A 24,251-nucleotide genomic window follows, 5' to 3' on the forward strand; every position below is an offset into this window, starting at 1 on the left:
TTCTCAACAGCTATTCAAGTATCCTTTCTTTCTTTCTTCATAATATCTACTGGTATTTGTCAATCTTCTAAGACCTACTATTTTACTTTCTCTGCCTCTATGCTGATTAGTTTAGTTCAGAAAGTCAGCATATAATAATGCAAGATGAGGATTTTTTTTTTTTGCCTAATCAAAGATCATATATTTACCTTCTGCAAGCATGTCTGGCACATCTGCTTGATATCTAGGCCCCACTCTGATTTCTCCCTTGTCTGCTAAAAGCGTTTTCAGTGATGGATCATACACCAATGAATAAAAAAAAGTATCCTAAAAAAGAAGACACATTTGCAACAGCATAATGATTTTCAAAATTAAGTTTGCAAATCTGTATCACCTTCCGCCTGGAAATATTAAAGTAACTCCCTTCACGCACTTTTACAGAGCACAGGTTTGGTACGTTAATCCTTATTTTAAATAATGCAAATGTTTCACGAGTACTTTTAAATGGCTAGCTGAAGCTTCTCTCATTGCTAAGAGTTATTTCAGAACAGAGCAATAATGAAAAGATTCATACACAAAAATGTATCAATGGATTTGAAAAGAATTAATGTTAATTGCTTTCTGAATTTAACATGTTTCCTCCCCTAAATACCTCTACCATACTGCCTTTGCATCATAGTCTCAAAAAGTATAAAACACTGTCAGTGTCTAAAAGGGGGTTACACAAAAACAGTATTGGCATATCTGGCACAGTCACCTGAAGTATCGGGCAGGTCCTGGTTTCAGAAATATTTTTACCGATTATCAGTGATTTTGGTGTAGAAATTTTAAAATAAAGACATGCTAATTTCAGCTAAAAACCAGTCTGCCTGATGTTATATTAAGACACCCCAAAGAAAAATATGTTTATTTTGAAAGGTATTTTGCAATAAAATTATCTTTCAAATTCTTGGGGAATTTTCTTCCCCTCTGGTAAGGCTAAGCACCTTAAGTTCCTTCCACAGGAAATGAAAGGTGAGGAGACATTTTCCATACAGTACTTCAGAGCCCTTAAAATTAAACTCCTATTCTAAGTTGCCTTCTACAGGCGCCTCTCTTGCTCCCTCTGTCCACTGACTATAGATGATTCTTCTTTCTAGAATGCCTCTAAGAAAAAAAAAGAAATTGAAAAAAGGAAAAAATAAGGAAAAAAAAATGTGAATTCCCTGTTAACTATGCGCCACAGGAAAAAGTCTGTATAGTTTCCTTTTGTAAGACACCATATGAATTACTTCAAATTAATTATTTTCTAAATACAACCATATTCATAATAAAACCATTAATTAAGAGGGTCAATTAAGTTTTTATCCAGTAACATTTTTAAAAGTGTTTTCAACAACATAATTTTTCTAACTTATCATTCAAGAAAAAACTTTCAAAGTTTTGTTTGCCCATTTATTAAAAATACAGCCGTAAAAAACCATAAACCCATCCCAATATTTACCCAAATAGAAGTCACATATTACCTCTTTCTCCAGATATGACAGCACAGATTCTGTCTCATTCAGAAGTGCAACACTGCATTTTCCCCTACACAAACATAAGGGAGAACTGTCACTTTGTAAAAAGGTCAAATTTTTATTAAATCAGAAAGTTATTTGCAACAGAACAATCCAGACATACTTTAAACTTTTACATTAAAAATATAGTAAAATGCACTTTGCTATACTTTTAAGATACAAAAATTAACATCAAAGCAACAAAATGAATGGCTGTACTGACCCAGGCACTCAAATACATAAGATTTCTGTAGAACTGGAAAACGGTTTCAGAAATAGAAAAGCAATAAAGGAACAACAGGTAGTATGGCAAACAATAATACACATAGAATTAATATAAAGGCCTGGATGAATGAAACATCACCTCCAAGTGACTCACCTCCAGTAAGTTCAGTGCCTAATTTGAAACCAAATAACCCAAACTAGAAACAATACAAGGTTTTACCAATGGCCTGTGAAAGTAAAGTACTTTTCTTTTTTGAATGGAATTATTTCTAATAATTAATCATGGAATTCTATTCATTTCTTCTATGGCCACATTAAAATGCTAACAACCACACTTTTCTGCCGGCTGCCAGTAGAAAGCTTCCCATTATTCAGTAGTGGTACAGATCTGCCCATATATAACACATGGAGATAATGCAATGGGAGTTTGACGCACTACCCCCACTGCTTTCTCTTCCCCTCTCTCTCATCCCCTTCTCGCCCCCCCAACATTCCTTTGGCCTCAAATTCCTCTACCTCCAATTTCTCTGCAAATAGTCTGCGGAATTATGTTTAACAAATGGTATTTTAAAGAAACACTCATAGATATGGATGAAAAATGTTAAGTGTGCTGAATCATCTTGCAGGCAACTGGCATTTTTATGCTATCATTTTTAACTGAACTACCATTTAATAATAATATATCATATACTATATATATTACATATTACCCCTTAAATACCTTACCTTGTATTTCATGCACCTAAGTTTTATTCAATTTCTATCAGTTCAGTCAGTATTTTCCAGGAGGTTCCAGTGACCTTATACATATGGCTATAGTACCTCTGCCCAGAACACCCTTCTCCCATCTTCTCCCACGGAACAGACCAGCACACAAATACAGAAAAGATAATTGTCTGCAGAGACCTCCTTGATTTTAAGATAACACCAAAGAACTTACTGTAAAAAGCTCATGTTTCAATGAATGTTGACTGTTAAGCTCAACCATAAGCATTAAATGCCAATTGTTAATGGCTGATCATTAAGCGAACATACCCAGCTGATGTCTTATTCATTACCACTGCACATCATAGGAGATGGGGTTAAACCACTCATTAAGTATATAACCTCCTGAATTTCTCTTAATCTCCGTATTTGTCAGGAGAACCACACCAACAAAGAGAAATGGTGGGAAGATGAGCAAGAAAAACCTGAGCACAATACAAAACAGCAGAGGAAAAGACTCCTGCAGTCGAGAACTAGGAAACCTTCTCTATATTCGACCATGTCTTTGACGGTTTTTTGAAGCTTTTGGCCTTGATAATTCCAGAATATTCACTTCTAAAAATTAATTATATTTTGTACCATGAAGTCAGTTTGTCAACTTTATTTGAACAGACTTTGGGGTTTTTTTAAGTGTAAAAGGCTAAACAGGGGTCTACCTTTCCAGTTTGCTTCTGTTCCGTATACCTCTAGTATGCTCCCTCTCCACTACAGCCTACCCTTATTTAACTCCAATTATTGCAGAGGCATTCTTTCAGTGTCACTGCGACTGCAAGAGTATTTTATTGACTGACCTTATACCTTATTGCTGGCCATTTTAAAAATTTCATTTTACTTCATTAAGAGGTAAGATTAAACCCCCCGGCACATCTTCTAAGTGAGTGAATGTCTCTTTGACATCACATTTCTTTGCACAGCATTTTAACCATCTAATGGCTGGAGTCACATACCCAAGTAACATTTTATATGCATATATGCAATCTCACATACATGGACTAGAGTCTCAAAAAAGACAATACTAGACGTATAGTAGTAGATAACAAGCTAAAATGAAAAAAAGCATTTGAAAACAGGTAAATTACATAGAGTCAAAATTAGAAAAAATTATCTGTATTACAGTTACCAGTTTCTATACTCTAAAAACCTGAAATCCTTATTACAAATTATTTAGAATCTTTACCAAACACACAAAAGCCTACCATTTATATATCTCCTCTTTCTCTCTTTTTTTTTTTCCATCAGAGGAAAAACCTCTCAGCCTGTTGTAAATGGTCTAGTGGGTTGAACCAAGCATCTAGCTCATTATATTGTCTCTGGCATCTCTCAATCATGAATGCCTAGGAAATAACTTAAGTGAATACAGATTTGCAGTGGTATGTCCCTAAATGTTCTCCACCCACCATTGCACTCTTCACCCTTTCTTCCAATACTAATAGTCAAAATGCGCTGGAGAGAAAGTTAATGTGGTTTAAACCACATTACAACAAGACTTGGAGATCTTTCTCTAAGGCATGTATCTAAAAACCCAGAGCTTCTCTGGATTTAAATGTAATATTCTTCTCCTCAGTGTTCTGGAACTTCGTTCAATAATGTTTTTAAACAATTTCAGATAATTGGGACAGAAGAAGCTGTATCAAATAAAGAATCAGTATTACAGGATAAAATCTGACTATTCTAACCTAGAGAGAGGAAAAAAAAGGGGAGCTAGCTACCTACAGAGACAAGGAAAGTGAAAGAAAATATACACTGCATTTACCAGATTGTAAGATCAATTACACACCGAAATAAAACCATACTTTGCTAAGATTATACACTAGGATTTCTGAAAGTTTTGAGTATTATTTAGACTGGTAGAGTATAATGCCATAGTTTCATTGTTCTATCGGTGGAGTCTCCTGCCTGAAACGTGTCACAAAAACTAACCAAACTAAGGTAAAAATTACAAAGAATTACCCAGCTTTCGTGAAATGGAATTTCAGATATGAAACCTTCTTCCTCTTACCTGACTCTGATTCTCTGATTTAAGCTAGATTCCTCCACCAAGCAGCATTCTTAACTTAACTGATATCAACAGGGTGAATTACTAGTAAACAGCATCAGAAGGGCTCAGTGATGTTAAGATTACATATCTGGTTTTGACCTTTTTCTCAAATTAAAAATATTCAGAAAAATTAGTTTTACTTCCTACAGAATTGGGCAAATTTATCATGTATGAATGTTGAGGGAAAGTTTCAGATACCTCAGCAATGTACAAATAACCGCAAACAAAAAAATAAGTTAGCTTTTATGTCTCCACTTACAATTTAACTCGTATGAGATGAAATTGTCCCTTCAGAATCCTTTCTGCTCTTAGATGTACTTTGTATTTAAACTGGTCACAAATAAAAAGTTCTTCCATTGAGCCGACAACAATACCAACAAAACTTGTTATAGTATTAAGTCAGTCAGCAATAAAAAGTAATTTAGAGATCTTGCAGTAAAAGGAGACAACAAAGCTTCCCTATATATATGCTCATGATATTACCAACCTCTATCATATAAACCACTCAGGATTCAATTGCTTCCCCTGTCCTAGGAACCAGAGCTACAACTTTTTTCTTTAAAGCATTAACCATGTGAAAGCTGTTCTCACATGTTACACCTTTCTTCGCACCCATTCGTTAGAAGCTCTTGTCTGCTTTTTTCTATCTTTCGGGTGACTCCACCAGTAGGTTGACAATATCTGATCATCTACACCCATCAGCTAAGGGATGCCTAACGACCTATTTTTCCACACCTACAACCTACTTCCATACTTCAGTGAAGTCCTTCTATTGCAATATAGAAATAAGACTCAAACACTTTCCACAAAAATACTCTAAAATACTACTTTGGGAAAAATGCCTTAATGATTTTGTAGAAAAGGATTTCTTTAACAGCTCTAGCAGAAAGTCAGGACCATATAGTGCCAAAACCAAAATGCTAACCATTTACAACCGGAACAGCAAAACACAGAAATGCTCATGAGGATTATAAGGAAATGGCAAGACATACTAGTCATCATGACAGGTAGAAGTCTCAGTGCAGTGAACATAAGGATTTCACACACACACACCCTCCATTTTGGGGAGCTATTTTTCTGTTCGGTTTTTTTGTTACTGTGGAACAAAGAAAAGGAGAATAAAGAGAAGGAACTAGAAAATAAACGGCAGCTTTGTGAGACACTCATAGATAAGACCCTCTTGGACAATTCAATAAGGAGGTAATGAAAATTAACACTCTATAGGAGATGTCAGTTAGTATGTGAGTCCTGAAGGAGAGATTTCAAAGAGAGTAAGCAGAGATAGGACCTAATAGGCCTTGAAAACTAAAGACAAAGAAGCACCACGTTTGAGTGAGACCTAATGGAGGAATGAAAAACATTCATTCAGGGAATGCGGGAACATAATTCAGACAAGACCATGACAACGATCAATATTTAGAATGGAGAGTTACAACAAGACTTCCCTTACTAACCTGTTATGATGAATACATAAGACGACGACAACCAGCTCAAGAATTTAAGCAGTACGGAAAAAAGTGGTACCAAGACTATTATAGAAGACAATGTTATGAAAAGATTTCAATATAGCCTGGTTAAACTACCTGGAGCAAAACACCAAATTCTCCAGAAAATACACTTAATGCCTATCTGGGGGGGAAGGAAATCAGACTTCTTGTTTGCACTGTCTGGGTAATTGCCCTTTAAAAAGTTTTTTCTTAAAGTCATTAAAAATACAGTTTTATGTATTTAAATTTAAATAAAAATTTAAAAAACTCATGCAAACACTGATCTTTTAAAACTACCAAAATGAACTGAAATCAACAGCAACTGTTTTGATCTTTTAAAGTCCTTGTTTGTTTCTGCACAGCCCCTAATTTTAAACCAGCAGAAAGTTCTACAATTCTTGTTCTGCTATTCTTGCAGGCTATTTCTTCATGTTTTCACCAGATGAGTAAGACAGCCCATGAGATACAAATCTTATTTTAATAAGGATTTCTTGGGACAGGAGATATGCAAACAAAAATTACAGAAAGAAATTATAAAAGAAACAAAAGTTAGTGCCTGTTAACCAGGACAAACCATAGGAGTGGAAAAGGCAACCTCATGGGTATGGTATCGTGCCACGTAATTTCCCTGTTGTAACGCAGATGCAGCCTAGGTGAGACTGATGCAGTGTAAGAACTCTCAGAACTCATTGCTCTGGGTTCCCACCAACTCAATGAAACTTGATACGCACTGGTCATTCAGATACAAGTTGAAGAAAGAAAACAATATATGCAGACATGACACCACAGACTCTGAAATTCTGCTATTAACAATTATTAATTGCTCTCCTGAATATGACAGAATTAGGTTGGGCAATTTTGTACAGATAAACCAATTGTCTCTTGCTGATCTTCATCAAGAAATGTTGGTCTCAGTAGAGATTTGGAACACAGAAGTGTGAGTCACTAGCTAGACAGCCTGAGAATAAAATAACAGGAGAGAATATTAGGAAATATTATGCTTGTGAGGAAAATCTGATTTGATTTTAACATATGCTGTTACTTCAATGACAACCAGAGATTAAATTAAAAAGAAGGTGCATAATGAAGAGGGGTAGAAAGGTTTTGTGCAGCAGTAGAACTCAAGAGTAACCTTTCCCATTTTCAGCATAAAGGGAAAGAAGGGGAAAAAAGGTACAAATATTGAGTAGAGGAGGAGAGCGCTACCTTAAACAAAAAAGGTTTTTCCTAAACTGTCTTAAATGGGAAAGTGTTTTGAAGATTTCCAATCAAAACAACCACTTTGAGCCAAGTCTTGATCCCTCACAAGCAGTCTAAATTGCAATGATGATCACCAAACCACAGACTAGGAAGTGTGGAGTCCGAAGAGCTTCTGCTAATTATATGAAATTGATTCCCCAGTGATGGGAAGCCAATACTAAGAGTACTTGTGTATTTTACTTTTAAGCACAGTTTAAGGGGCACAGAATGATGCTAACAGACATGTACCCAAGTCTTTATAGCAAATTTCAAGTTCTCCAGATTACAAAGATACTTACAGCTGGAAAGCAAGCTATTGCACAACACTAAAAACAAGAAAATAAAAGCATCATCATAGTGATTTTAATCTGCAACAGATCCCTAACTAGAGTTTGACTTTTAAAATATTCAATCAATATCTAGAATTGACAGAAGAAAGATCTGCACTGTATTGATTCATACTTAATTGGCCTGAGTTTAACTCTGCTCATTTACAGAGCTGATTCAAACATGAGAAAGAAACCCAACCAAACAAAAAACATTTGATAGGTGAATATTACTGGGATCTGTGTCTCCAACAGAAGGATACCAACCTCCAAAACAGTACAAGATTGTGTATCTGTGGCCAAAAGAGAGACTAATAAACTTGGTATTACCTGATTAACACACTCTCGATCAAATACAATTAAAACCAGAATGCACAGCAAAAGGTTTATGTACATCTAAATGAACCAGTAAATGCCTGGCATCTAAACATATACATAGATCATATGGATGGCCCAGGCTTTTTATGCTGCATGTGGCTTTTAGTCAAAAAATTCAGAGTTTAATCTTAATTAGAGTTGGAGTGCTGATTTTGAGCACTCCAAGTTGGTAAGATTTAAAGGCAGTCTCTTGGAGCAATCATGCACAACTGACATGGATTTAAAAGTAATTTGTAGATAATGTTCAATTTTTTTTGCATATTCTTAAGGTTCCAACTTCTATATAGTTCTCACCACTGTTGTCTAGTCACAATCTAAACAGGATAAAGCATTCCCAATGTGAAACAAATTTACAAAAGACAAAATTAAAGGAGACTTTGCATTCAGTAACAACTTCCACAGTTTATATGTTTAAACTACTACATTGTTAGCTGAAGAGCCAAAGCATTCAACAACTCTACCAGAAGATCTTACCTTAACAGTTGTAGAAAATTTTAAGAGGTAAATGTATGGATCTATGAACATACACACATTTGAAACAAGCATTAACACATCATCACTTAAAACCGGATTTACACTAATATTGTTCCAGTTTACATTGCTGACTGAATCTTGTGTTCTGCAGCTGAGAAGGGTCTGCAAGAAAACACTGAGTAGAAGGAACAATGCACTGAGTACCACGGAGAGAGGTAAATGTTTTCTTGGTCTGGGCACAGTAAAACTACATGGTTTAATATCTCAAAATAAGCATAACCATATAAATACTTTCTATAAACTATTGTAGGAAACTCAAAGCATTGATATTTTTCCTCTAGGGATTAATTCATGCTATGAAGTAAAAAATTTGTTACCTTTTAGCACAGCAGCAGCAATGCACATGTATTGAACAAAAACACAGGAGGATGGTTAGGAATGATTTTTCAGTGTGACGTTACAAGGTCGCCAAGCTCAGAAGCAATGCACATCGCTCCATGCAACTGAACTTAAAGTTTTGCACCATATGAAAGACTCCTACTTTGTAATTATGTCACTACAGGGAAATATATACTGATTTTCAGGTATTTAAGTGACAACCTTCCACTGATAAATACACTTTTTCTTATACTGTTACTAGTACTGGCTATTGACCACATCTGAAAACAAGATTCTGGCCTAGATTAAATTTTCATCTTAATTTGTGTAAGAATTCTCTGAATTCTGTTGGAAAAGAAAAAGAGACCACACAAAAAAAAAAAAAAAAAATCAGACATGCTTCAAAAGTCCCTTTGCTCTAAATAAACTCAATCCAGAAAGGAAGAATTCCTTTCTTAACAATCCAAATCATCAGGTAAGCACATGCCTATGCAAAGCAGATTCACTCTTTATCCAGTCTGATTTATGCCAGAAAATAAATCGGGCTTATAAAGTTCAAAGTAAGCTTCTAAAAACTAGCTAAAATTTGTATCTCATATATATGCACACACACACGAGGTATATAAATGCATACACAACACGCACACCCCCCGTATGCCAGAAACTTCTAGTTAGCCAAGAATGCCAAAACTAGAAATCCTGAGGTAATACAACTCAATCCTAAGGTGCCATGCCTTAAAAAGTCACAACATTTTCTTCTATAAAATGACCTGCCCTATCTGACTTGAGCTTCAAACCATTCGGTGTGTTTTAAATGAAGGAATCCCACATTCAGACAAAAGTGTTTCTCTATACCTTAGTTGTTTGAAGTAGCACTATTAGTGAGTCCTGATGAGATAATGAAGAAAGCACAGCATAAAGAAAGCTGTATGATAAAACTGAGTCATTTATTATGCATCTAAAAAAGCATTACACTCTTATAGGCAGTTTGTAAGCACTACATGTTTTTATAAACTGCACATACTTATGCTACTTTTTCTGATATGTCTACAAAGTGGCACGAACCAAAGTTTAGTCTACTCAGGAGCTAGGAGATAATTTAACAAAAAACAAACAAAAAAAAACCCCACCAAACAAACAGACAAAACCAAAAAACACCAAACTCTAAAAAAATAAGACACTGTGTTCTGGACCTACATTACTGATCAGAATGATGTTAAAAGATATAGGAAAAAAAAAGAGAGTAAAAATGTATTAAACTAATAAAGGGAAAAATTCCAGAACTGAGGGAAACCAAGATTCTTATAGCTTGATACTTTAGAAGTTTAAGTACACATTTTTGTACGCTTACATGCAAAAATATGCAGAGGCTCCAATTTTCTTGATAAAAATTAAAGAACTCTTGCCATTATCAGACTATTTGGAAGCCTTTTAATGTCACACATGCACACGCCTTCTGCAAAAATATTCAACTTCTCCCCAATCACATTAATCAGCTTTTAATAAAATGTTCTTATGCAATCACAATCTTTAAAAGGCTCATGAAGTCCTTTCTGTGTGGGAATGGAAGTAACAAACCAAGCCAAGAGCATCTTAAGATAGCTTTGGGTTTTGTTTTGGTTTTTTTTTTTAATAAAACCCATGGCAGGGGAGTGAGCGAGCGGCTGTGTGGTGCTTAGTTGCTGGCTGGGGTTAAACCATGACAGTATGTATGAGAAGGATTCATAAATTAGAAAGAACTGAAGATTTCAGAATCACAGTTCAGAAAGTTTTTCTGAATTAAGGCCATAGGTATATAGAAAGCTTGAATTTGCTGCTTATGCCAAGCAACAAATATAATCCTCTAAGAAATACAAAACCCACTTTGTTCATCCAATGACAGATTAAATAAATACTCCCCGTTAAAGATTAGGGTGTAGGTTTATTACAATTATTTGAATAATCTCCATGACAAATATGCACATAATGCACAGGTGTCGTACACAGCCATGTTGAGTCCAGAAATCAAGCTCAGCAAGAATTTCAGCATCTTGAAATTGTGTCCAAGAAAAGCAGAAAGTACTCAGTGAAAACACAGTCTCCAGCAGAAAAAAAAAGTATTAAAAAAATACTATGTGACCAGAATCTCTGCACTTATAGAAGAGTAGAGTGGTACAAATACACATAATTAGCAACTGATAAAACTACCAAGAATATGGTAAATTATCCATCACTTGGAAATTTTTCAACCACGCATGGATATCTCGCTGAAATATGCAATTTAATTCAAGCACAAATGGTTGGGATCACGTCAGCAGTCACTACACAAAATTGTGTGGTCTGAATCAGGTAAAAGAGCAACTAAAGGGGTCATGACATAACCGCTCTTCTTTGGTCCCAGGGAAGGGCTCTTAAAAACTTGTATTCAAACTCAAACGTACCAGAAAGATTGTTGAACAGAAGTAACTTAGCAATTTTGCTTTTTGTTTACTCAAGATGAGCATTTGTCAGCCTGCTGTAACTAACAAAGAATTTTGACACAGTAGTACTTTTTTAACAAAAACCCACACAACTGTATCAACCAACTAAATCACCAACATGATAGCAACCAAACACCTATTATATATTTGAAATCCTCTTTCCCCTTCACAAAAGGCCCCACTCTTTGAAACTTTTCTCCACTCTCAAGCTGTTTTGATTTTAGTCAAATAGTCTGTATACAAGCCTCTTTTTACTTTGCATAAATGTGTTCCTTTTTTTTTTTTTATTTAAGCGGCACGTGTGTTATTGCAGTAGAGAGCAGCCCAAAAAATTCACACATGATTTTATTACGACATCTGAGAATGTTTGGCTTATGTATGTTTTCCAAACACTTAAAATAACAATAAATAAAAAAAACCCCACAACCCCAAGACTGAAACACAGTTATTAGCAAACAAGAACTAAGCAAAGATAATGAAATAGCAAGATGAACCTTGATGGATAAATAAATTCTTCTACACAACTCATATGAGTTGTGTATTAAATTTCAAAGCAATTACAAATGATCTTAGAAGTTAATGCAATCTTTTACAGCAATCTAAATGTGTTTATCACCTATAAACTCTTAAGATCTTAAGAATGAAAAATAAATTTAAAGCCCAAGTCAGATAACCCAGTGCATCTCTCCAACAAGATAACCATTTGCAGATTTTTGAACAAAGGATCCATTTCACTACGTGCTAAGTTTTATGATGAATTTTACAACACCGGCAAACAATTTCACCTTTGTGACAACTTTCAATATTTTTTTCCCCCGTGCCTTCTCATGCCTTTCCAAAATGCTGTATTTGGTAATGCTCAAAACTCTGAAAACCCAAGTTGAAGTACACAGCACTTCAGCTCCACTCAGCCCCTCTCTGGGAGCAGCATTGCTTACAGGAGCCATCTGCATGAATTCTGGGTGCATTTATTGTGTGACGCTAACGAAGGAGAGCGCTCAGTGAGTCTGACTGACAGTGTATCTCTGTTACAAGGACATCTGAGGATTATGATGCCTGGCAAAACTGCATCTGTAACATGCAGGGATTAGGAAGGAAGGAGATAATTCACTGGAGGGGTGCTACCATCCTTACACATTTGAGCAGATAGGAGAGGGAATAGTTTCACTTGTAACTTGACAAGTTGTCGTGGTTTAACCCCAGCCGTCCACTGAGCACCATGCAGCCGCTCGCTCACCCCCCCGCCAGGTGGGATGGGGGAGAGAATCAGAAGGGTAAAAGTGACAAAACTCGGGGGTTGAGATAAAGACAGTTTAATAGGGAAAGCAAAAGCCGCGCACGCAAGCAAAGCAAAACAAGGAATTCATTCACTACTTCCCATCGGCAGGCAGGTGTTCAGCCATCTGCAGGAAAGCAGGGCTCCATCACGCGTAACGGTTACTTGGGAAGACACACGCCATCACTCCGAACGCCCCCCCTCCTTCTTCACCCAGCCTTATATGCTGAGCATGACGTCATATGGTATGGAACAGTCTATTGGCCAGCTGGGCCAGCCGTCCTAGCCACGCTCCCTCCCAGCCCCCTGCACATCTGGCAGGGCATGGGAAGATGAAAAGTCCTTGACTAGCGTAAACACTACCTAGCAACAACCAAAACATCAGCGTGTCATCAACATTATTCTCACACTACATCCAAAACACAGCACTATACCAGTTAATAGGAAGAAAATCAACTCCATCCCAGCCAAAACCAGGACACAAGTAGGCACTAAAGTAACAAGCCTTGTCTTTGAGACCCAAACTAGTACATCAGCTTGCACTGTACCACATGCCAGCACTCCAGAATAGTGCTGCACTGAGCTAGGCAATTACACCTTCTTAAATACGTTCCACTGCAGGAACACTGTGTCCACAAGGCAGCATTGCCATGTTTAATTACTACTACGCTACTCGCCTTCTAATTCTTTTCTAAATCTGGCTTTTTTTTTGGCGCCAAAACTTATACCACTTCCTAAAGCTACTAAAATGGCATACTGACACCTAATGTAAAGGGGAAACAAAAAATCCCAATATTTATAACAAAACAAATTATATCTCAACATTTTCACCACGACAGTGGTTAAATACTGAAACAGACACCCAGAGAGGCTGTGGAATCGCTATCCTTGGATATTCTGGAGTACTGATGGGAGAAAGTTGGCGGAGTACCACCTTCACAACATTTCTATCCTCTTTTACAGCAAAAGCTAATTATTAAAAGTTATGAAAACTACTGAGAATCACAGAATCTGAACATTAATAAGTTAAAAAGCTAAATAAGGAATATTTTGCAGTGTGTTTTCCTTCTTGTTTCTTTTTAAAATAGAGTTAAGATTGTTAAAACGTCATTAGACTACATAAAGCTTGTTCCAGAATTCGTCTGGTAAAGGTCTTAGTAACACATGACAGTATAGCCCTACAGCATTCATCTGTTCTGAAAAGGAGATGCAAGTCATAACTCTGCATTCGCCTGCTGTGCAGTGCTGCATGTACTATGAATTCATGTGTTTTTCTGGCTTCTTTGTGACGTGTGTACTGGAGAACCTCTATTGTATTTGCTCCTTGAGTTGTGAGGTGAGAAGACATTTACTTCTTCTATGCAATCTTCTCTCTACGAAGCGAACACCTTACTTCGATATCTAACTGTCAAAGTAAGTGAAAGAAACTGCGCAGGATTATTATCTCTATGCTATAGTTGGAGAAGCAGAGATTTGACAGTTAAATTACTTTCGCAAAGTCAGAGAACAAGTAGCTGAATCAAGCACAGGAAATTAATACAAAAATTTCCAACTTCCAGATTTTATGTTGGCAGTGAGAAAGATAAGCCACACGTTTGCCAATGAGAGAAAATATATATGCACATACAAAGTGTTTCTCCTATTGGAGCATATACACTTTTTCTTTTTTTTTTTTGGGTAGCTTCTAGTCATTTATGGTCTGAAATGGCTGAGGGGAGCTGGATGTAATGAGAAAATGAAAATTCTTTCAGAATGCAATGTAAGAGCCCTTGTTTTACACTTACTACGCTCCCCTCTGTCACTGTGCTCTTCCTTTTCCATTTCTAGGTACATCATTCCCCCTCAAAAAAGAATTTGCTTGACTGCTAAATAGGAGATGACATGAGCACTTACATCATTTACAGAAAGAAATCAACAAACCCTTTTTGAGCTTTAGCAAGCCTCTTCCTACATTAGCATTAGGGCAATTTAAAACAATACTTGAAATGCTTTTGCAACATTTAGCCAAACTCAATCACGACTACTTCTTCACATTTACTGAAATAAGTTGGGCTAATTTTATTTTTAAATGCATGCAGCCCTAAATTGCAGATCTGACCACTGAGTCACTGCCTCCTTTCCAAAACCATCTGTGGTTTCCCTGGGCAGACAAAACAGTCAAAGTTCCTCTGGCCAGCAGAAGAATTAATAAAACAACTCTTCCAAAGTAGGAACAGACTGACCTTATACCACATTATCAACTGATGTTCTAATTGGCAAGCCAGAGCTCTGAGACTCTTGTCCCTTCCAAGGCTCAGACATGAAGTAACAGAAGGAAAAACCAAAGGCGGTTCCAAAGCAGCTCATGGGACAACCTGACACAACTCAGCTGTGATCCATCACATCCTTTTGCAAGATAAAGGCTGAAGTGTTCAAGCAGGTGGGCTACTGGCAGGCAATTCACCTCAACAGAATACACAGATAAATGATATTTACTTTTTCTTACCTGATATGCGTCGCCGGAAGGGACTCATACTGGCGAGAAAGGAAGAGCTCTCTGTGCTTCAGCTGATGTTTCTGTTTATCAGTCAAGTCAACCTCAATTGTAGTTTCAGACTCTTCTTCAACTTCTTCTGCAGAGAAGCAGAGCGTAGGTCGAAATTAGCTCTGTTGCATAACACCGTTGCAGCCATTTCACCTGGCACACCCCCACCCCTTAGCAACCTCCCTTAGTATTTCAAAGAAAAGGTGAGTTTAACAAGACTACAGTTTATGTAACTTGACAGAATATTAAGTATTTTGAATTCTATACCTTCTACTTAAACTCTTTAAAAAATCATGCTCCTCTCCCACTCTACTACGCGTTGATGTCTTTCACACAGGTGTAAGAACAATCCTGACAACATTACTCATTCTTTTTTCATCTTCTTTCATCTGTTTTTTCTCTGGGGGTGCCTCTTGCTTGCTGACCAGTTCTGGTTTAGATTTTCTGTTGCTGATATTGGTATTACTAGAACTTCTACAGAAGTCCTGGGGAAAAGTCTATGAACAGAAATTTACTAAAACACAAATGCAGTCTAAGACTACCAAATAGCAGTCTAAGAAAACTGAAAAAGCCTACTGGCTTCCATTATGTTAACCTCATTAGATACAACAAATAGAGTTTATTTTCATATTGAAATAAGATTTAAAATTATTTCTATTTTAAGGAAGACAGCACTATTTAATCTAGAAGATAGCTTCTATAACAGCAAATTGTAAATTATATAATTCTTTTTGAAGGATGTTTTCAGTTGAAAACTATCTTTTATAGTTACTCTAATCTGAAGTTCTCTAGTATTATCTTGTATGTGATAAAACCAAGGAAATCATTCCCTTTTAAAGATTTAAACCAACTGCAAACTGGGAACATAAAGAAAGAAATAGAAGCAGATACTAGAAAGTGTCACATACAGAGTTAAAGAGCAATGTTCACAGTGGTTGCTAACATATCACAAGATGACAGGCTCTCCAAAATGGCTACCCTGGGATCTTTATGGCTGAAATCTGCCTTCCTAGTGGATTCTTGGAACATGTGGAACTGGAATCTATACTTCCTCTAGCTTCCCAGAAAGGACAAAAAGTCTCCGTGAATACTGTATGCAAAAATACAAACACTTTAATAACTTCTCTAAGATTAGGCAATTTTCTACCTGCTAAATTATCCATCAGCTGCAAAACCCAGTGTACTTTATAAAATATGTCTCAGAAATTAAAAAACAAAACCTCAGCATTAGATAGTATTTCACATAACTCCCTACAACAGATCACCTCGTCCGTTCTTCCAACAATAGCCATTTTTACAAACAACCTACAGACACTATCTCAAAATGAAGCCTGCCTGTATCCTCCTGGCAACCACAGTTCGCTCCAAATGCAACACTTCATTTTATTTTTTTTTTTTTAATCATGCCTGCATGTAGCTCATTCCACTTCGAATAGTTCTTTCCACGGAAGTGATAAAACAGTACATTCTGATATAACTTCTTCAAACCCAATTCCATACACTTTAAGTCTATTTTGCTGTAGACCCCACCAGACAGCTTCCTTGTTTTGGCATGTTTTGCGGGGAGATAGAATAAAAAAAACAAAAATGAAAACAAGACACCCCCCCCAAGTCTCGCCTGACACCCCACAGCCTCACCTGACACAGGTTCAAGTCAGACCACAACTCAGGTCAGAATTATTCTGGCATCTATAATACTAACAATAAAAAAGCTTAAAAAAATCTGTGCAAAGGCAAAGCATTTTTTTACTTAAGCAAGTAATTAAAGAAAAAAATAGAAGTTAATGTTAAAAGGTTTATGTTTCAAGCAATTAATATCTACAACTGTTTATTACAGTAAGTGACCATTACAAGCTACATTTGTATTTCAAAGTTGTTCTTAAAATACTAAGACATGCCAGTGGTTGCTTTATTGGTTTTGTTTGGGTTTTTTTAATAAATGTACTGCTTGTAGTATCCTACACGTCCAAAGTTCTCAGTTAGCTATTTATTTCCTCTCTCCTTCCTGAAAAATATCAAAGCAAGGTAATCGTGTTATAACCACCTGAAAACATCTGACAAAAAGCAGTCCCTTAGAAAGCAATCTAGGCATCCAAACACAGGTGTCTGGGGCCATTTTAGATTGACATATCCAAAACATCCAACTGCAGATACGGCACAAAACACAGGAGAATATGTGCCAGAGATGATATGCCAGAAAGTTTAAATTGGCTTTAGACACCTATGCTCAAGTATCTTAATAGCTCCCTCAGAGTAAGAATTTAAATTAAAAAACAATTAAAAAAAAAAACCAAAACTTGAATTGTGTATTTATTGTACTAATCTTACATAAGCCAAAAAAGTGTTGATCCAAGAGCCTGAAGCTGAAATTAAATGTCTCTTACACACATCTCAAAACACTCCAAACCTAAACATGAAACAATGTTACTTTTTCTGTTGTATTTTTAGAAATATATATATTTTACTCCTGATGATCTGACAAGCACAGTAAGTAGAACAAACCATGGCCAGATACAGAACAGTTTCACTCTTAATACAATATAATTTATCACCAGGACAATTTTATAATTTTCTTCTTCAGCATTATAAAAACAATGCTAACAGTAGTATTAGCATTTAGAAATACAAGTAATAGTTTGCCCCAGCAGTAACACAAACAGGTACCTAGGAAGGAAACACTGGATAGCATAAAGAAGTGAGAAAACTAAATTTGCTTGATGGCAAATACAAACAGAAAACCAATCTGCTTGACGGCAATACAAAGAATTCTGCATCTCAACAAACCTTTAGATAGCTGCCTTCAAACCAGGTTTTTGCACAGATCAGACCTTAACACCTATCAGAAGAAAAGCGGTGAAGAACTTCCAGTACTTTTAGAGATCTCTTCACCTTTTTGACTCAGATTTGTGGCACATGTGAAATTTTATTTGCCATCCAAGGAGAGGTTATTCTTGTCAAAAAGAGTGAAATGGAAGGTACCTATAGGAAATCATAACGCAGCACTAAGCTACGCACATTTTCAGCACTCAGGAAGAGAAATAAAACAATGGCTCAGAGTGAGTAAGTATTTTAATAGAGCAATACGGTGATGACATACACAGGCCTCATCATTCCAAGATTAGTCAGAAAACAAAATTCACCTTAAAATTTTTCAGCTTAGGAATATGTTGAAAGTCTTAGGTATGACTACAAAGATGAATACAATCAGTTTTTGAAAATGACACAATCCCCTTTAGGTCTTGGCCAAAGTTTAAGATAATGCTGTTTTGTAGTACTTTTTCTGGTTTACAAGAAATATTTATTATTTAAAGGAAAAATCCTGGAGAGCAAAAGCAGGCATCTCCAGTGAGCTTTTAAAGCTTTAGGTCTATTTATTATGCATGGGCTTTCTAATCAGCAATTGTAAATACTTACTTTGATCCTGAAAACCAGAGTGATCTGGTGATACTTTCCGTGCCAGTTCTACAGACTTACCCTTTTTCCCTCGGATGTAAATAAGACTTAACTGACAAGCAAGCAACGGATACTGGGAAAAAACCATAATCCCCACTGATTTTACATATGCGTTACCGCTTTTAAAAAAGTGATAAACTCTTTTTTCCCCCCTTCCATTTAATTTGTGGGATTCACTGATGGAAAATGGTGTTGTTAATAGTGAGCGTGAGAAGAAGAGACAACTGTCCATGCCACCTAAACTTCGTATACAGTGTCTTTATTTATAGTTAAGTAATGTGATGACTCAAGCTTGCCACTAGGAAGAACTGCTTGTTTTTACAACCAAAATCAAAATAAACTGAGGGCAAGTCTCTAGAAACACAATACACCCATTTAATATAAAGTGGTTTAAAAATAGCTAAAATAAATCCTGAAAGACACTTAAAGGTTTAAATGTGACTCAAACCACTCTGTGGTTAATCATCAGCTAGCAAACAAGTTAAATTCCTCTAACACATTACTCTTCCTTAACTAAGTCAAAATAACCCACCATGCGTTCCCCTCGTCTACTGCAACAGAAAGTAAGAGAGATTAGTTTAAATACTGAAGGCTATCTTCAGGGAGAGGGAGTAAATCTTCAGTTTTAAAAGGAAGAAGGAAGTTCTCTCTCTATTGCCACCAAACCGCTGACAGTGTTACGTTCAGCCAGAGGTTGGCTGGATCACAAAACCATGGAAACACAGAGTAGTTCAGGCTGGAAGGGGGCCTCAGGAGGTCTCTAATACAAATTCCTCCTCAAAGTAGGCTCGGCTGTGAGGTCAGCCCATTTTATTCAGCTGGGTCTTGAAAACCTCCAAGGACAGAGGTTTTCATAAACTCTCCAGCAAACTAATCATGGTGAAAAAGGATCTGAATAGCTCTTGCTTCAATTTAGTCACTGCAAAGAGCCCAACTCCATCTTCTCTATAACCTCCCCATAGGCACTGGGAGTCCACCTCTTCTCAAAGCTGAACAGGCTCAATTCCCGCAGCCTCTCCTAGCAGGGAAAGCGCCCACATTGTGGCCTCTGCTGAACTTGCTCCAATTTATCAGGAACTTTCCTGTATCAGAGGCCCAAAACTGGATGCAGTGAGTGATGCAACAAGTGCTGAATAATCGGGGGGGATAATCACTTGCCTCAATCTACTGGCTATGCGCCTGGTGATACAGTGCAGGATGCTGCTGGCCAACTTCGTTGCTAGGGAGCTGCTGTCTGCCAGCACCCCCAGGGCCATTCCCGCAGAGCTGTTCCCCCAGCCCCTCTGTCCTCAGCCTGTATCCTGCCAGGGGCTCTTCCTTCCCAGGTGCAGGACTTGGCATTTGTCCCTGCTGAGTATCTTCAGGTTCTCGACAGACCATTCCTCCTGCTTTCTAGGAATCCCTGACTACCAGACCTTCCCTCAAGCGTATCACCTGGTCATCCGCCCCAGTGTGGTGTCACCTGCGAACATGATGACAGTACACCACATTGCCTGCTTCAGTCACTGATAAAGTCAGGTCCCCGTATAGATCCCTGTGGACAGTATGAATCCTTAACCACCACCCTCTGACTCAGACCACGCGATTAGTTTTTTATTCACCTAGTTCTCCCTTAATCCAGACCAATTCCAATTCCTCGGCCTGGTGTGCCTACCAAAAATGCTAGTGCTGGCACAAAAGAAAAAAGCAGGAATAAAAGACACAAACTGGGGAGACATGATGGAAAAAACCAAGACCACTCCTCTCAAAGCAGCATGGATCGACGCTGAATTAAATCAGCAGTGTAACCAAAACCTGAGGTGCATTAACTTCCTACCTCTTAAACTTAATTGCTTCCAATTTTGAAACCATATCTCAGCTTAGCTGCATCCGGCTTATGCAAGCTTAGATGGAGAGATTTAAATCACTACCACGATTTGTAGAGTTACAGAAGTTTCACTAAGTTTGTTAAAATACCTTTAAAATCATATTAGGTCAGTGTAAATTTCAGTTCAAAGAATGCCACTAAGCCTTACTTTCACAACAGCTTCTAAACTTTTTTCCTTTCCTGTATACCTTTTTCTTCTATACTCAGCCCAAAACCTATACACATCATAGGTATCACCAACATATTTTAGAATCTACAGAAAAAAAGCTGAGAATGCTGAACAGCAGCAACTTTACCACACACATCAAAGGAAAGATGGCTGTGCGTAAGTCTCTCTTAAGCTTAGCTGTTGTGGCAAAAACATCAAGTGCACATTTGGCAGTTAGATGCTACAGCAGTAAGAATTATAAATACAGATTTTGGGAGAGAGGGAGTAAATCTATTTACTGCCAAAATGAGTACGAAAGATAAACATTAAGTCTAACCATCTGAACAACTCTATTCAGACTGTGAATGAAGAGCTCTCTTAGGTGAGCAGTTGGCCAATTTGCTCATCTGCGTCACGCTTCTTGCCACACGTTGTGTTGTACTAACTTAGTTGTGATATTTAACCCTCTAGTGCTATAGTAAGGCAGTTTAATCAACTTTGTGAGCTAGACTGTGCATAGTTATACTGTCAATTTGACTGAGAAAGTGTTTACCAAAGCTGAATTAATTAGCTCTACTTACACCACGTCTGTTAGCACAATGTTCAGATGGCTGTTAGAATATATAACAGCAATTTGATATTTGCTGTTACCGTCAGATAGGATTAGAAACCTAAAGCACAATTTGCATGGATTAGGAGTCATTTAGATAGCGTATTACTACCTAAATTGTGGATCCGAGCAATTCTGCAGGTAGAAAAAAAAAAAAGACTGATCGGTTGTGTTTACAGGGAACAGGTGTACTTTTAATTCCTAACGGACACCACAGATAAACACGTAGCCAGTTTTCTTACACAATTATCCAGGTGATCCTTCCACACTACCTCATCATTATTTTTCTAAAGGAGGTCACAAAACAAAAGAAATAATTACACTGCACAACCATTAAGAACTAATATGCCACACCTACTCTCCAATAATAAAAATTATTTCTAAAATCACGCAAAAGTTTTTTTTGAGTACTTCCAAGCATGTTACAATAATAATAATTCACAGGACGACAGTCAGTTATAAGCAACTGGGTAACTATCTCATGTTTATCATAGGCCTGTAGCTAAAATATTTAATTAAAACTATCACAGTTTTCATTACCAGAAAACTCTACCTTCCAAAACTTGATGGTTTTTTGGATAACTGTTTTTGGAGATTTTTGAGAGCAAGGAGCTTGTGGGTGGAAGGCAGAGAAGGATTACCTTCATAAGTAGTATGAACCATGATGTGCTACATTAATAAATATATCCTAATAAATTAAATGCGACATGAATAAATGCCAGAGTAAACACACTACTTTTTTAAGCCTGTTATTCAGCACTGTAAACTTGTTTATGACAACATTATAGAACAGAAGGGTCCCACAGAAGCATGAAAACAATGACATGCAGGCATTGATGAAAGAGTTGACTATCCTGTATCATAAATCTAAACTAGATTTTCCCCCTTCTCCCTCCTTACCTGGTTTCTGTCTCACTAATTCAAATGCAAACTCTTCCAAACAAGAAAATAACCTGTTCCAGGGCTCAAAGTGTGTTTGGTCACACGTACACCTGTATGAACTGTAGCAACCTGTTGCAGCTTGTGTGGAGCAACAGCCCTGTCCAGTGTTTCTCTAAGCAGCTTGTTAGTAGCAGCAAGCGGCAGACTCAAAATTCTGCCATGGACACAGCTATTTGCAATATGATGAATATTTGCAATGTCCAATTACTGGTATCAAGCACATCAGCTAAATAAGAAGCCAGTTAGTAATTTTTCCAAAGTGTAAATACGTTTAGAGCTGTGGTGGGAAAGAAAGTGGGAAGTTTTAGTTCTACCCTCAAATCCAGACTGGCAGACCACCTACAGAGCAAAAGTGCACACGGGGAATCTGACACTGCCCAAGAAATCATTTTTTAAATCTATTGTCTGGCTCAAGAAATACAAAAGCTATCTGCAACAATGCCATGTAACCTGCATGAATAATTATTAGACCTGATTTTGAGAAAAAGGAGATCTGTATCTTCCATTTTCATGAGACTTGGATTTTCCCATCACTTGCATTTTCACCATTTCCATATAGACCTCGTGCTCATAATATCTTAAAACAAGATGGTCTTTCCTTCAGAATAGGCAATAGGTGTGCCTGATCCAGTTAGTTAACAAATCGTATAGTTGCCTCTGCTTAACAAAATGCAGTGCAAATACTTGGGGAAAAAAAAAACCAAACACGTAGAGAATGAAGCACACCAAATATCTCTTAAGTTTTCTGTAAGAACCCAGAGTCCACATTTAAGATCTACACTGGCATTTTCTTTCACTATGTGACAATGATAACCACAGACCTTCAGAGATCTAAACTGCTTTTCTATCATACAATTCACATCTTCAATAGTAGGTAAACAGCTTTTCAAAATTTGTTGGCAGAGACGAAAAGGCACAGATTGTACAAGCACTTTCCTACCCCTACTCAGAACGGCACATGATTCTGCTTATAAAACACAAATTATTTATCTTCTACAGTATCTCATTCCAGAAGGGCTGAATTTTGTTTGATTTTTTGCAGGGAGGAAAGAATTAGTAGGAAAAAAAGAAAGAAAAGGATTTGTGTATCCTGTTCTTGAGTAAACTTAACCAAGACACATTAAAACTCTATGTGCAGGATTTTAAAATAAGAACGTTTTTCAAGATAACGTCTGCTCAATGCCCACAAAGTAAGAAAGCTTTTCTGTTTATAGGCCTGACGAGACAAGCAGGAAGAGGAGTTCGTTCACTCTGATGGTCTGTAAAAGACTTAAAAGTTCATTTTTTTCCATCTTCAGCTATGCTAGAGATTTATCTTCCAGGGTATATTATTTCCTTGATGCATACACAGAGATCTTAAGATTCTTATTAATGGGAACAATACATATGAACTGAGAAAAATATAAAGAGATATGACTATATGTATCACTTCAAATTATTAAAACCTTTTAAGTTATTAATTCTGATGCCGATGGGGAAAAAACAAACAAAGCAGCATAAGAATAAATATCACTAGTCAAATTAACTAGTCAAATCTTTAATACATGCCATTTTTGTCTTTTTTTTTTTAAATAAATGGAAATAAATGTCACGTAAACCAATGAAGTTTTTCTTCTACTCTCAGTACTTTTTTTTGTAGACAACACATTCAAATACCATGTTTGTTATAGTATCAAGTAAAATATAAAAAAACCATTGTTTATTCACTTCATACGTGTTGAATGTTCAGTATTCTGATCCTGGGTTTTTTTCCTCTTATTAAGAAAAAAATTAAAAACAGAAAAAAGGGAAGAGAATTATGAAAGTATATGAAGCTCATCACCCTTTAAAGGCAAAAATAAATATAAAAGCTGTCCATATATCAAAGCCCTTTTTTGTGTATGATACTTGGCAACTGAGTCCTTGGCCCCTTAAGGTCCTACTGAGAATAACAGTATCAGGATTTCACTTCTGACAGCAGCATCAGTCAAAGGATCTGGCCTAAAGGAACTGTCACATAGCAAAGGGTCACAGTACCCTGTAGGACTAGGTTACAAGTCACTACCCCTGCCAACACCAACAATTTCTGCACTGGTTTAAGCCAAAACAAGGCTGCACTTTTAATACAGGAAACTGAAACGTGGCTCTCTTCAGCATTGCATATCA

The 24,251-nt window shown here is 36.9% G+C and overlaps 1 protein-coding gene across 2 annotated transcripts in view; it reads right to left on the bottom strand.

Moving 5' to 3' along the window:
* The window catches only part of MTA3 (metastasis associated 1 family member 3), a 148,326-nt gene that overhangs the window by 110,008 nt on the left and 14,067 nt on the right, over nt 1–24,251 (bottom strand). For both annotated transcript variants that reach the window (XM_075146936.1, XM_075146937.1), the window contains exons 4-6: nt 15,048–15,174; nt 1,485–1,548; nt 189–306 (exon numbers count right to left, since the gene is read on the bottom strand). In XM_075146936.1, the coding sequence (XP_075003037.1) occupies nt 189–306; nt 1,485–1,548; nt 15,048–15,174 (309 nt within the window). The remainder of the gene's footprint in view (nt 1–188; nt 307–1,484; nt 1,549–15,047; nt 15,175–24,251) is intronic.

The sequence above is a fragment of the Calonectris borealis genome, chromosome 3 (assembly GCF_964195595.1).
Source record: "Calonectris borealis chromosome 3, bCalBor7.hap1.2, whole genome shotgun sequence".
NCBI classification, from domain to species: Eukaryota; Metazoa; Chordata; class Aves; order Procellariiformes; family Procellariidae; genus Calonectris; species Calonectris borealis.